Genomic DNA, 14,959 nt, shown 5'->3' with positions numbered 1-14,959 from the left:
GTATGTANTATATATATATATATATATATATATATATATATATATATATATATATATATATAGTTATTTATTATATATGACCGACCATTTTCTATGTATCTTTTTACTGGACTTGAATAAGCTATAAATGAGAAGATGGTCCATAATCTAACGGTTCTCGTATTGGTAGACTCATTCAGTCAAAGAAGAATTTCATTATCAAACGACTATCAATGTCTTCTCTGCACCAGACCAATTAAGGCTTTCCATAACCTCAATTTTCAAACATCAACATATTTTGTCAGCATGTCTGGATTTTTTGCACCCTTGTCTTCTCCGGACACATCACCTTCTTCCACTTACCTGCAAGTAAAATGGTATCGTATTATGATGTGTTTTGTCTTTGAATGATAGACTAGGTTCCTGTCCACATCGGTTGGGAAGGAGAATGAAACATTCTTTATAAGCGTGTGGAAACCTCTCCCTAATAGACGTGTTTTAAAACCTTGAGGGAAAGCCCAAAGAGAACGATATCTGGTAGCGGTGCACTTGGGCTGTTACATATCAGAGCCAAACACAGGGTGATGTGCTAGCGAGGAGAGTGAGCCTTGAAGGGGTGTGGACACGAGATGGTGTGCCACAAGGATGCTGAGTCTCGAAGGGAGGTGGATTGGTGGGTCCCACATTGATTAGTGAAGGGAACAAGTGCCAGCGAGGACGCTGGCTCCAAATGGGGTGAATTTTGAGATCCCACATCGATTGGGGAGGAGAACGAAGTATTCTTTATAAGGGTGTGGAAACTTCTCGACACTGGACCCCGAAGGGAGAGTGAATTGTGAATTTTGAGATCCCACATCGGTTGGGGAGGAGAACGAAGTATTTTTTTATAAGGGTGTGAAAACTTCTCGACACTAGGCCTCGAAGGGAGAGTGGATTGTGAGATTCCACATCAATTGGAGATAGGAACGAGTACCAGCTAGAATGCTAGACCCCGAAAAGGGTAGATCATGAGATCCCACGTTGATTGAAAAAGGAAACAAAATATATATATTTTTTATAAGGGTGTGAAAACTTCTCGACACTAGGCCTCGAAGGGAGAGTGGATTGTGAGATTCCACATCAATTGGAGATAGGAACGAGTACCAGCTAGAATGCTAGACTCCGAAAAGGGTAGATCGTGAGATCCCACGTTGATTGAAAAAGGAAACAAAATATATATATTTTTTATAAGGGTCTGAAAACTTCTCGACACTAGGCCTCGAAGGGAGAGTGGATTGTGAGATTCCACATCAATTGGAGATAGGAACGAGTACCAGCTAGAATGCTAGACTCCGAAAAGGGTAGATCGTGAGATCCCACGTTGATTGAAAAAGGAAACAAAATATATATATTTTTTATAAGGGTCTGAAAACTTCTCGACACTAGGCCTCGAAGGGAGAGTGGATTGTGAGATTCCACATCAATTGGAGATAGGAACGAGTACCAGCTAGAATGCTAGACCCCGAAAAGGGTAGATCATGAGATCCCACGTTGATTGAAAAAGGAAACAAAATATATATATTTTTTATAAGGGGGTGGAAACCTCTCCCTAGACACGTTTTAAAACTTTGAGGTAAAACCCAAGAACTACAGTATCAACTAGTAGGCTTGAACGGTTACAAATTGGCTCAAGATTTCGTGAATTTGGGAGCAAATTAGAATTGAAGGTGAAGTTTGACCAACATAATTTTTAAAAATTTCAAATTTAGTATTAGAACGTAAGTTTTGACAATTTAATTCTAATAATAAATAACCGAGATCGAGATGAGGAATATAATTGTCGTTGACAACGTAAATGATATATATATATATATATATATATATATATATATATATATTTTGCCCCTTTGCTATTCTTTGAAAAAGGTGACAATTAATTATTTGGTTATGATTTAAATGTTAAAATTGTTATAACTCTTCAGGTCAATTATGTTAAATCAAATGTTTTAAAAAGTGCATTTCTTTTTCCTACATAATTTTTTTTTTTTATGGAGTATGATAATTAATTAATTTAAATTTTAATAATATTTTTTATTATTTAATTTATTTACAAAAATCTAAATTATTAAAGTAATTTTAATTTGTACTGACTTACAAAAATGATCATAATTACCCTAAAAGTAAGTTCATTAAAACATTGTTTATTTATTTTTAAATATTTAATTACTATTTGTAAATTAATTTTGATACATATTTTGAAAATTTAACTTCTAAATAGTTAAAAATTATAAAAAAATTAACAATAAATGCGAGTGGATTTGGTTTAATTCAATTCAGTGGGAGAGAAATTCATGAATTAATTTAATCCATAAAATTTCTATTTATTTAAACTCAACCCAACGAAAATAAGTTCTTAAAACAACTTAAAACTACCAAGTTCGATCATTTTTTAATTTTTTAAAAAATTTTATCGGTTCATTTTCATAATTTCTTCCAAACATTTGAATTTATTTCAAAACAAGATTGTAAAAATAGTTTTTTAAAAAAATTAATTAATTATTATTATTTGTAAAATATTGATAAAAAATGGGTAACAAAACAAAAATAATTTTAAAATTTAATTAAAAAATGAAANTTTTTTTTTTTTTTTTTTTTTTTTTTTTTTTTTTTTTTTTTTCTATAATTTCTTTTATTATAGTTTCCATTTTTTTAGATAAATACTTAATTTTTAGCCCAAAAAAAAAAAATTAAAAGCGCTCCAAAACCGCCACCAAGTAACCATGCACGCTAGAACCTCCACCGTTAGATCCTCTCAAACTCTTACATCAACCATCCAACCGTCCAATATCGGAGAAGACCCAGTTCTCATGCCGCACTGGATTATAGCCCAGTTACCCAAAACTTTGTCCAGCCTTTGCATGTAAGATGAATCTCTCCATAGCTCTCGTGTGCGAGTGTGCTCGTCTTCAATCGGCGCCGGAGAAAAATGTTGCAGTTCTCGATTCGGCGAGGTAAAGTTCTTTGATCGTAAAGGAATTTGTTTCTGATTTTCGAATTTGTTAATGGAAGTTACTTCTTGATTACGTTCGTGATCATTTTGTAGTGAAGAAATCGAGTGTTCTGAGGCCTTAGATCTTTGCTCTTGGAAATTATCGTTTCTCCACCTCTGCTGAACCGTCTTCCAAGCCTAATCCTCCGGTGAGGAAGCGGTTGTTTCTTTAATTTTGTTTTTATTTTCTTTTGAGTAGAGATTGTTGATTTCTTGAGCTTGTGGTTTGAATGAGGAACTTTGTTTGCATTGTTTGGTTTCTGAGAAAACGTCAGGACAGGACGTGGAAAGTATGAGCTATGCTATTCTTTCTACGGTCCCAAATTTGCTTCGTTTTTGTGTTTGTAATTGTTTCTTGTAGAGACTGGCCTTCACTGCGTTAATTTCTGATTTGAAATAGTCTTCTTAACTTCTTGAAGTTTAGGAATTACTCTGTAGGTTGAAAGAAAGGGGAAATTTCCTGAAATTTTTTTTAGCTTGATCACCAATGTAGTTTGTCTTTCAATTCATGACCATGATATCATATATAATGTCAGCGCATACTTGTTTCATCTAGCATTGTTACGAAAGGCTGATATATACTTCATTTACGCAAGCCTTCTCAATCCTCAGCATTCATAGATGTCATAAACCTAGTGAGTTACCAGATCATTTTTACGCACTCTTTTCTATTTCCGATTTGAGAAAGTTAAGTTCCTTTAGGTACGGGTACGAAAATGTGCTTTTGTTTATAGGCAAGGAAGTTGTTTCTCAAGTTCCATTGACCACAAATGAGGAATTTAAAGCTGCAGTATCTGCAGCAATGCAGGCATTTCCTGCTTGGCGTAATACTCCAGTTACAACTCGTCAACGAATTATGGTCAAGCTTCAAGAACTCGTTAGGCGAGATATCGTAAGTTCGTTTTTCAGTAAAAGGAATATTCCAAATTCACTTCAAAAGTGGATTTTCCCCCCTCTCATTTCAGGACAAACTTGCTCTAAATTTTACAACAGAACAAGGAAAAACATTAAAGGATGCACATGGAGATGTATCCCGTGGGATAGGTTATAATCCTTTAGTTCCTTCCTCTCCCTGTATATGCTTATGATTATGTGATGGAAAAATTCGTTTTATCATATGGCCTGAGCTGAATGTTCGATAGAAAATTGAAATGATTTATCTTATGTAGAGGTTGTGGAACATGCATGTGGAATATGCATCGCTGCAAATGGGGTAGTATGTCTCTAATGTGTCACATGGAATTGATACCTGCAGCATCATAGAGCCTCTTTGTGTTTGTGCTGGGATTTGTCCTTTCAATTTTCCTGCCATGATCTCCCTATGGGTTAGCCTGTTATTCTTCACTGTCATTCCAATGGTTATAATTTCAGCAGTAAAGAATTAGTTTGATTTCTCAACGGCTGGAGTACGCTCGTTATCTACTTCTTTTGTGGTGTAAAAGACTTGCTGCTATGAAAGATTTTTATCCCCCAAAAATTAATTATGAAGTATTTTCTTCATTCCATACTGATATTATCCCTCCAATTAGCTTTTCTTTTTCTTATGATAATAGACTGATAGTGGCAATAGTTGTGCCATGGGATAATCCTCTGCAGATGTTCCCAATTTCTGTTACATGTGGGAATACCTTTATTTTGAAGTCTTCAGAAAAAGATCCAGGTGATTTTTGTTTTTGAATTATTCCCCAAGCATCTTTATTATGAACTGTCTTCTTTTTGTTTTTGCAAGCTCATACCTATGATTAGATTCTGGAACCATATCCACTAGATTCAACTGCTATCTTAAATGACTTGATTTGACTGCAGCATCAACAAATTGTTATTTGAATTTTGGTGTTTTTTCTGCAGGATGTTGTTAATGCCATTTGTGACGATGAAGATATAAAGGCAATATCATTCGTTGGTTCAAACATTGTAAGGTATCTTTACTGAAATAACTTTTACTTCATGGAGTTGGCAATCTCAATACATTCTAGGTTAATTTCTACAACTGGTTCTTGTTGCAACATACTAAAATTCTATTATAGGATAGGGCCCTTTCCACTTTTTGTTTTTAGAATCTAGATCTGATAGTTTAGATATTTGTTCATGTGGCCATTGGAGTTTTACAAGTTATTTAATTGGTGAAACATCCTCTTACATTGGGACCTTGGCATTCTTTACTTGGTCTACCATTGGTACAAAGTGATTTAAGTTTAGCTTTGTGGTTTTATTGTTGCAGATGACTGGTTTCAATATTAAGTTTATTTTCCACACTATATTTGGCCTCGAGTTTATCCTATAATTCTTTCGCCATAGTCACCTTTATAAATGGATACTTCTGATCCTTGCCAAGATAGGACTGAATAATTCGGCAAGTTTGTTGATTTACTTTCCTTCATTCTGCGTCATGTCTTCGGCAATCACATCAAGGTCTTACATGGCCAACAAATCACTAACTTTGCCTTGCCAAACACCAAAATTATTGATTCCATCAATTTTTTCTACTTTGAGATTAGAGCTCAAAATTCGATCCACGCCTTGATTTATTTCATTTGTAACAAGTTTCTCTACCAAAAGACTAATCCAAATGAAAGTAGAAAAAAACAATTCTTGAAAAAATGGTTTCCAAGAAAATAAGCACGCTTGCAATGAGAGACTTGTCTTTGATAATTGATGGTGAGTGTGAGCACGTCCGCGTCGATGAAGTTGAATCTTTCAGAATACCTCAAATGCCACAACTAAAATGCTTTGATACCAATTGTTATAACGGAAGTGAAATAAGATCAATCGCACTCAAACACCCACAAACAGAAATTAAACAAAGAGCACAAAGATTTACGTGGTTTGGAGAGAAGAAATTCACCTACATCCACGAGTAGTAACCAATCTCAATAATCTAAGTGTTTATAAAGTGTATATCTCACACTACCAAGTCTCCCAACAAAATTCTCTCAAATGTCACTCAACAAATACAATACAAAATGACACTCAAACTCAATCAAACTTAATACATCTCAACCATTCTAGACAACCCTTTATATAAACATAGAAGCATTAGTGTCATACATGAATCAAGATGATTCATGTATTAAAATGGAAGATGAACCAAAGGTATGAACCAAAAAAATGTCCCTTAAGAGATGCATGAACCTATTCTTCATGACAACTTACAACAAAACTAGCTCATTTTTTTTAATAGAGAATTGGAATAACAAATCAAGTATTTAACCAAAACTAATAAGCTAACACCATACATTCTATAGTATTGTGTGTTCATTGGTGAACATGTTGAAGAAGATGTATAGAAGATGCAGCCATACATTCTATAGTATTGTGTGTTCATTGGTGAACATGTTGAAGAAGATGTATAGAAGATGCAGCCGAGTGGGAAGAACTGCTAACGACATTACTAAAGTTGGAGCTATTAATAGTATGAGAAGCAACACTATTTTGAGTAGCTGATGATGATGGTGAAGACGAAGCATTTGGCCTTCTAATGGGAAGAAATTCATAAGTGGGTACAGGCAATTGAGATGGAAGAAGAGGCAATGGCGCTTCGAAGTTCATCACGTTTATGGCTTGTCTTATTGAAGGTCTGCAATTGCTATCTGGATGAGCACACCACAGACCCACCACCATCAGACGCTCCATCTGCTCCTCCTTCTGCTGCTCATCTTCAAACCTTTCTTGGATCAGTTTTGAGTCTATTCCTTCAAGAAGCTTTCCACAACCATAAAGCTTCCAAACCCACTCCACCATCACAATCTTCTCGTCCTCTGCATTCGGGTCGAAAGGTTTTCTTCCACAAGCAATTTCCAAAGCAACCATCCCGAAGCTGTAGACATCTGATTCCTTTGAAGCCCTTCCTGTTGTTGCACATTCTGGAGCCAAATAGCCAATCGTCCCAGCAAGAAGAGTTGTTTGTGAACCTTTGTTATGGTCCACTAACCTAGCTAACCCGAAATCTCCGAGCTTCGCATTAAAACTCGAATCCAACATTACATTGCTCGACTTTATATCTCTATGCACCACACATTTTTCCCACTCTTCGTGAAGATATAGTAAACCCGAGGCGATTCCTTGAGCGATTCTGTACCGACATTCCCATGTCAAGAAATTGTTTTCTTTGAAAAGATGGGCGTCTAAGCTTCCATTTGGCATGAATTCGTAAACCAACAGAAGTTTACTTTTCTCATGACACCAACCAATTAGTTGAACTAAGTTTCTATGCCTCAATTGGCTGATGATCTTGACCTCAGATGCATACTCCTTTATCCCTTGCTTAGACCCTTTTGATATTCTCTTCACAGCAACATCGCAATTCAAGTCACTTAAGAAACCTTTATAAACATCGCCAAATCCTCCTTTTCCAAGCTTCTTATCCTCCTTAAAATTGTTCGTTGCTCGAGCCAATTCCTTATACGAAAACCGTCAAGGCCCTTTACCCCTTTCAAACTCAGAATCATCCAACATTATCTCCTCCTCTATGTTCTTCCTCATTGCCATTCTCTTCTTCCAAACAGCTATCCAAACCAACACTAACCCTGGCACTATGATAGCTGCTCCAACAACGCCCAATCCGACCGCTAGACCTGCCTTGCTACCATTACTATGACTTGGGTGCAAGTTAGGCCTTGGCTCAGGAATTGACTCGGGAATTGACTCGGCGGGACTTGGCTCAGGACTTGGCTCAGGACGTGGGGACAAATTAGAACTAGAGGTGAAGTTTGGATTAAGGGTCAAGTCAAGCGTTGACTCAAAAGACCACGAATATACAGTGTGAGTTGCATATGCATAACCAGTGGAAGCAGAAAAGCCAAAAGTAACCCGTTCAGGTAGATGCAACCTCAAATCTACAACATGGTGAAGATGTTGGAACAGAATACTACCATTCAGATCAAACCCAGTAAAAGTAACACTCAAATTATGATTAACAGAATCATATTTAATCCAAGCATGATTCTTCTTCCCTCCCTTGATATCACATTTCCATATCGAATATGCAATAGATCTCATTGAACTAATATCGATACCTACATGTTCGAGCTTTTCAGGTGGGTCGAAAAGGTTGCTGTAGATATCAAACTCAACTGCAAAAAATGTGGTTGTCGCATTCGATAACTTGGGATCGTAGCCAATACCCAAGCCACTTCCTCTTGAGATGTTAGCCTGGAACTTAGAACCAACAGGGGCAAAGAAGAAGGTAAGGCCATCACCATAGGTTGATTTTTGCCTTGAATCAATGACAAAGGAGAAATTGGTTTGGAAACTCGACAAGTTTCCAGAGACTTTATCCCAAAGATGCAAGGGTTGGGAATACATAGCTCTTCCAACATAATCCATGTTGGCGTCGCCCCCAGTGAGCTCGATTGCTTGGTTTGTCGGGAATGCTCTGTCGTAGATGATGTCGGTGTTGCTTGGATTGAAAGAAGTGAAGTTGAAAGATAAAGAACTTGCAAATGGAAGTGTAGAGAGGAACAGTGAAATGTTGATAAGGAAGAACGAACATATGAGAAGAAACTTGGAATTGGAGCTTTGTGCAGCCATGGGAGAAGGCAGGAGACAATGCTTAGAGCTTCAAGTTGAAGATCAATGGGGAAGAAGACTTGTTAAGTAAAGTCTTTGCTGTGGCATTTTCCATTTGGAAAAAACGCGGACAGGACTTTCAAAACAGTGGAAGAGAAAAAAAGAAAAAAAATGGAAGAAATTTCTTCCCTCAAGCAACGACTTGAAAACCAAATTTAATTTAATAATTAAATACAATTTTTCTGCCGATATTGTCTCTTTGGGCTTTCTCTTTTGAGCTTCCCTCCTTAAGGTTTTTAAGATGCGTATGCTAGGGAAAAGTTTTCACATCATTGTAAAGGGTGTTTCATTCTTCTCCCAAACCAATGTGGGATTCTCACAATCCACCCCCTTTGGGGCTCAGCGAGGACGATGACACTCGTTCCTTTCTCCAATCGATGTGGAACCCCATTTAGTGTGAGAATCCCATATTGGTTGGGGAGGAGAACGAATCACCAAGGGTGTGGAAACCTTTCAGTAGAAGACATGTTTTAAAAACTTTGAGGGGAAGACTGAAAGGAAAAGCTCAAAGAGGACAATATCGGCTAATGGTGGGCTTGGGTCGTTACAAATGGTATCAGAGCCAGACACCGGATGATATGCTAGTCAGGAGGTTGTTCCTCGAAGGGGGTAGATACGAGGTGGTGTGCTAGTAAGGATGTTGGACCCCGAAGGAGGGTGAATTTGGTGGGGGTTCCACATCAATCGGAGAAAAAAACTAGTGCCAGCGAGGACGTAAGACGATTGTGAGAGGCTCACATTGGTTGAGGAAGAGAACAAAATCTTTTCCTACCAGACACACTTTAAAAAACTCTGAGGGGAAGTTCGGAAGGAAAAATCCAAAGAGGACAATATCGGCTAGTGGTGGGCTTGGGCCGTTACATGTTCATCGAGATGGGAACAGGGATAGGGACGGGAACGGATATTACGTCTCATTCTCGTTACCTATTGCAACCTTATTCGTGAGATTATTCATTTGTTTTTGCAAGAATTTTCCGTAGGAATTTTTTTTCGATTTTTTTTAATTCTTTTTTTTGCAGTCTTTTCTCTTATTATGGCTCGTTTTGTTTGATTTGGAGTGGGTGGAGGCTAACTTGGAGAAGTATGGGCAAGTACTCAATTCTAAGAGTTTTGCTCGTTGTTTTTGTAAAAGTCTAAATGAGTCCAAAGTTAATGAAATTTGAAATAGGAAGTCTTGATTTGATTTTCATGACTCGTTTTAAATGGGATGATAAAATTGTAACAAAATTAATCCTGACATGAAACGGGATGATAAAATTATAACAAAACTAGTCCTGACATTGAATCGTGACCAAATTTAACTAATGTTTAATCCCGGTTTGTCATCAATTAATTATACATTATAATAACAACATATTCTTACCAAGAATCCTTGAATGAAGATCAAAATAAACATATGGATTAGCTTGTTTGTTTTGTAGGATAAACATGGTACTCGGACATCTTGAGATGCTCGAACATCTTAGCATGTTCATACCCAAGAAATCTCAAGAACTTTTTTATGCTATCGTGAATCTTGAGTTTATGATTTTTTTCCTAATTTTATAAGTTTGAGATTTTAAATATATTCGATCAAGAGGAATTTGTTTGAATAAGGGTAATTTAGTCTATTAATTTTTTTTTCGAGGTTAGGTCGTAAAAAAATAAAATTGGCCTTCTTTCAAACCTTTGAAACAACCTCCTTTTAGAAATTTCAAGCAAATAATGAAATAAAAATGGCAAGAAAATTAAGGCCAAAATATAAGAACTCAGAGCAAGAAAATAAATTTAAAATAATAATAATAAAAAAAAAAGTTAATATATTGATATGTTAGTATTTCATTTTTAAAACAAATAAAAAGTTAATATTATTGATATGTGAGCTTCATTAACATAGTTGTCCACTTGGACCATTTTGATTTATTTAAAACATTTTATAAAAAATATTATTTAAAAAATAGAAATTAGATTTAAAATACAGTTTTGTATTTTTATTTGTTTGTGGACCAACCAGTTTCATAAATATTTTAGTTAATTCTCTTCAATTTTTTAAATAAGTTGTTATTTTGCTCAATTTATTATTCTTTTTTAAGAAACAATTTATTATTTTCTCTTAAACATTCTTGGAGATAAGAATTTGTCATAAACTTTTTTTAATTTTATAAATCAAATTAATTCGACTTGCAATTTTTTACTATTTTTTTTCTAATTTTAACAAAAAATTATTATTAATTTATAAAAAATCAAGTTTAACCCGGGATATAATTTAATTAATGCTCAAAATTGACGTAAAAATCACAACTCATATCCAAGTTTAACGTGTAACTTAATGAAATTGAAAGTTTAAGGTTGAAATTGATACAATTTGTCAAATTCGAAGTTAAAGGTGTTATTTATTAATTTACTCGTTCCGTGATGTTTATGTTCCAATCCCTGTTAGAAAAGTTTCCCACACATGCCCGAAACCACGTGTTTCTTTATGAGAGGTATTTGTATATTAAAAAAAAAAAACACAAAATTAACTAAAATCATTCTAGACCGAGGTAACTACTGTCATGAAAACTACAAACCTAATTCTCGAAAGTATAACTACACGAAAACAAACAGACGGTTGGATGATGAAAGTCCCACATTGGCTATTTTAGGGAATGATCACAGGTTTATAATCAAGGAATACTATCTCCATTGAGATGAGGCCTTTTGAGAAAGCCCAAAGCAAGACTATGAGAGCTTATGTACCATTGTGGAGAGTCGTGTTCATCTAACACAGACTCTCTCGTGTCCTCCTCTTATTCTAGTGTCATTGTTATTGATGAAAAGTGTAAAGAAGATCCATGGAGTGACGTCGTTGAAGACTGTGGTGGCCATGGTAGTTTTGTCAATTTTGATGGTGAAGCGTTCAAGCGCAACCAACATGCGGGCGAGAATAGGGAAAAGGTAGTGATGGACAAAGCAATGTACAATGAACTACTCGTGGCTAACCTTGCTGACCTCATCGACGATCTTACGAAAGTTGAAGACGACATGATGCCAGTGAAGAAAAATCGTTGGTTATACGTTCATTCTAACACATAGAAGACACATCGAGTTTGAGGTTAACGAAAGAAAAACATTATCTTAAAATTGAAAAATACTCTGAAGGAATTTAAAATATTCTTAAAAATTAGGTTTAAGAATAGTTTTGTGCCTAAAATTAGGTTAAACACGTTTAATCCTTCCATTTTGTTATTTTTATCTATTAAACTTTCAAAAATATCTAATATGTCGGAACTTTTAAAAGTATTTAATATGTTCGTAAATTTTTAATCTCATATATATATTTAATTAAAAAATTGATTAGTCTATTAAATAAAACTCTTAATACATTTTAATATTTTATTTAGCTCGGGCCAACCCGAAGGTTTTGTCCATAAACTCGAAACTGAACCGATTTAGTTTGGGTTCAAAAAAATGAATACAACCCTACCTGAAATGCTAATCCAACCCAACCCAACCCTTATAGTTCGGGTTGGGTTGGTCCGGGTTGTCGGGTTGCCGGGTTGAATGTACACCCCTATTGTAGATGATGTAGTCTCGACCCTCATGTCGATGATGTATAATTCAATTGGCTTAACATATTGTAATGATTGTATATCTAGAACATTATGTATAGTTCAACTGTCATTAAGGCTCTATTTTCATTTTCGGGTAAATGGGATGTACAACCGTTCTTGACACACGGCTCATGTACATGCACATGCACATGGACCCACTAGACGAACATCGCTATCGTACTCCCTAGGCCTGACTATGGACATATACACTTTGTGCGTGTCCACATAATGCATGACTGAATTATCACACGACATGTAACAAGCCCACTGGTAGCAAATATTGTCCTCTTTCTTTGTATTTTTTCTTTCGAACTTTCCCTCACGGTTGTTAAAACGTGTTTGTTAGGGAGATATTTCTACATCCTTATAAGGAATGTTTCGTTCTCCTCCTCAATCGATGTGGGATCTCACAATCCACCCCCCTTTATGGCCCGACGTCCTTGCTGGCACTCGTTCCTCTCTCGGATCAATATGGGATCTCACACAATACGAGCAATATCTCGTGTGACTCACAACTATATCTGTCTAGGAGTCAGAAATTGCACTTGAGTAGAAACCATCACTTGTCGTCTTTACACGTTGCCTGTGAGAACCTGTCGCCATGGTTCATAGGTTCACACCTCCACCAAAGCAACACGAGCACTAGTCATAATCTCTCGTGAACTTCACAATAACCCGTTGCCATCGATTTCTTTACCTTTTTTTCGATTTGTTACACATATATTCTCGATCAAGACGTTATTTGGTTGAGATTTTACTTTTACTCTTGATTATTATCGTCAATACATATATTTACATACGATGAAATGAAATAAAGAATAGCACGTTTAAGAACATGGTGGATACGTGACTCAATCATAACGCAACTTTCTCGAACTTTACACAAATAAAAGCATAAAACATAACATAAATCATGTAATTTTGAACAAATTTCCTTTTTAAAGAAACAATGGAATCCACTTATTCTCCATATCATCACTCATCTTTGACAAAATAAAGCAAAACTTTTGAGTGATTTTAGCCACACGCAACCAAAAGCTAATATCCATCACTAATTTTAGGTACCAATATAATATTAATAGATATGGGTCGATTTAGCCCGTTACGTATCGTCGTCAGCCTTACGGTTTTAAAACGCGTTTGTTAGAGAAAGATTTCCACATATTTAAATGTTTCGTTCCCTCTCAAACCGATGTGTGATCTCACAATCCACTCTCCTTAGGGGCCAGCGTTCTTGCTGGTACACCGACTCCTATTTGACTCTGATACCATTTGTCACCGCCCAAGTGCATCACTAGTAGATATTGTCTGCTTCGGCTCATTACGTATCGTCGTCAGCCTCACGATTTTGAAACGCATATGTTAGGGAAAGGTTTTCACGGTCTTATAAGGAATGCTTCGTTGTTCCCCTCTTCAACCGACGTGGGATCTCACAATCTATCCCCTTGGGGACCAGTGTCCTCGCTAGCACATCAACCGTGTTTGGCTCTGATACCATTTGCCACAACCCAAGTTCACCACTAGTAGATATTATCCGCTTTGGCCAATTACGTATTGTTGTTAGCCTCACGGTTTTAAAATGCATCTGTTAGGGAGGGGTTTCTACATTCTTGTAAGAAATGCTTCATTCCCCTCTCCAACCGACGTGGGATCTCACAATCCATCCCCTTGGGGACCAGTGTCCTCGCTAGCACATTGACCCGTGTCTGGCTCTGATACCATTTGCCACAGCCCAAGTCCACCACTAGTAGAAATTGTCCGCTTTATAGCCCATTACGTGTCATTGTTAGCCTCACGGTTTTAAAACGCATATGTTAGGGAGAGATTTCCACACCCTTATAAGAAATGTTTCGTTCCGCTCTCCACCCGACGTGGAATCTCACAATCCATCCCCCTTGGAGACCAGTGTCCTCGCTGGCTCACCAGCCCATGTTTGACTCTGATACCATTTGTCATAACCGAAGTCCATCACTAGTAGATATTGTCCGTTTTGACCCATTACGTATCGTCGTCAGCCTCACGATTTTGAAACGCATATGTTAGGGAGAGGTTTTCACGGCCTTATAAGGAATGCTTCATTTCCCTCTTCAACCAATGTGGGATCTCACAAAACTCAACCCTGTGCCGTTTGAAATTGAAAATATTTGAACCTAACTATATAGTTTACGTCGAGATCTTTTAAACGAATAACTTGTAGGCTACTAAATTTTGGTTTGTGAGTTTGGAAATTGTCATAAGATAAGCAAATTTGTATCTATCGTATTTTATGTCCATGTCGATCTCGATATCGACACTGTTAAAATAATATTGAAAATAATCAATTTTTAGAACGTGTTATTGCATGACAAGAAACTATTAAAATTGATCGGGGTAAAGAGAACCTATCACCCGAGCTTTCCAATAACTTTGGAAATTGTTGAAATAGATAATTCTAAGTTTCGGATTACTTATCGAGAACTAAAATTATAATAAAAGTTAATTGATATGAATTAAAATAATTAAAATAAAATAAAAACTTATTTGATATTATCCTTTGTAATATTAAATACAATAATTAATTTAAATAAAATTCCCTCAGGTAGAAAAGTAACATTTATTTTTTGCTAATCTTATTTGTATATGTTATGTAATATAAATATTTTATTTTAATAAAATAATTAATAATTAAATATTTAACGAATAAAATTTATAAAAAGGATTAGATGTAATATAAAAAAAAGAAAATATATATATATCTATATATATATATATATATATATATAATAGAAGGAAAATATTAGTCCTCAAATTAAGAGATAAAAAAATTATAAAA

At 35.7% G+C, this 14,959-nt stretch overlaps 2 protein-coding genes and 1 long non-coding RNA gene across 14 annotated transcripts; 1 reads left to right on the top strand and 2 right to left on the bottom strand.

Moving 5' to 3' along the window:
• Positions 1-2,884: 2,884 nt before the first annotated feature.
• On the top strand, positions 2,885-6,302 carry LOC111776300. Of its 12 annotated transcripts, XR_002812226.1 has the most exons (5): positions 2,885-2,969; positions 3,062-3,899; positions 3,973-4,051; positions 4,177-4,667; positions 4,856-5,262. It is a non-coding gene; the product is annotated as an uncharacterized LOC111776300 (long non-coding RNA). The 12 variants fall into 12 exon arrangements; XR_002812229.1 differs by adding an exon at positions 6,253-6,302 and having other exon boundaries at positions 3,062-4,667; positions 4,856-4,921; XR_002812225.1 differs by having other exon boundaries at positions 3,062-3,156; positions 3,564-4,667.
• A 16-nt stretch (positions 6,303-6,318) lies between these two features.
• Positions 6,319-8,778, bottom strand: LOC111776299 (favin-like). The gene has a single exon (XM_023655722.1). The coding sequence runs from the start codon at positions 8,534-8,536 to the stop codon at positions 7,421-7,423; it is 1,116 nt and encodes a 371-aa protein (XP_023511490.1). The 5' UTR covers positions 8,537-8,778; the 3' UTR covers positions 6,319-7,420.
• LOC111776395 (L-type lectin-domain containing receptor kinase IX.1-like) lies at positions 6,329-7,150 on the bottom strand. The gene has a single exon (XM_023655832.1). The coding sequence runs from the start codon at positions 7,148-7,150 to the stop codon at positions 6,329-6,331; it is 822 nt and encodes a 273-aa protein (XP_023511600.1).
• Positions 8,779-14,959: the final 6,181 nt, after the last annotated feature.

Source organism: Cucurbita pepo, chromosome LG15 (assembly GCF_002806865.2).
Source record: "Cucurbita pepo subsp. pepo cultivar mu-cu-16 chromosome LG15, ASM280686v2, whole genome shotgun sequence".
NCBI classification, from domain to species: domain Eukaryota; kingdom Viridiplantae; phylum Streptophyta; class Magnoliopsida; order Cucurbitales; family Cucurbitaceae; genus Cucurbita; species Cucurbita pepo.
The sequence above is the reverse complement of the archived record's forward strand: the minus strand, read 5'-3'. Positions and strand labels throughout refer to the sequence as shown.

Bases quoted from the DNA above. Each gene is read 5' to 3' on its own strand.
- LOC111776299 (XM_023655722.1), bottom strand. From the start codon at position 8,536: ATGGCTGCACAAAGCTCCAATTCCAAGTTTCTTCTCATATGTTCGTTC.
- LOC111776395 (XM_023655832.1), bottom strand. From the start codon at position 7,150: ATGCCAAATGGAAGCTTAGACGCCCATCTTTTCAAAGAAAACAATTTC.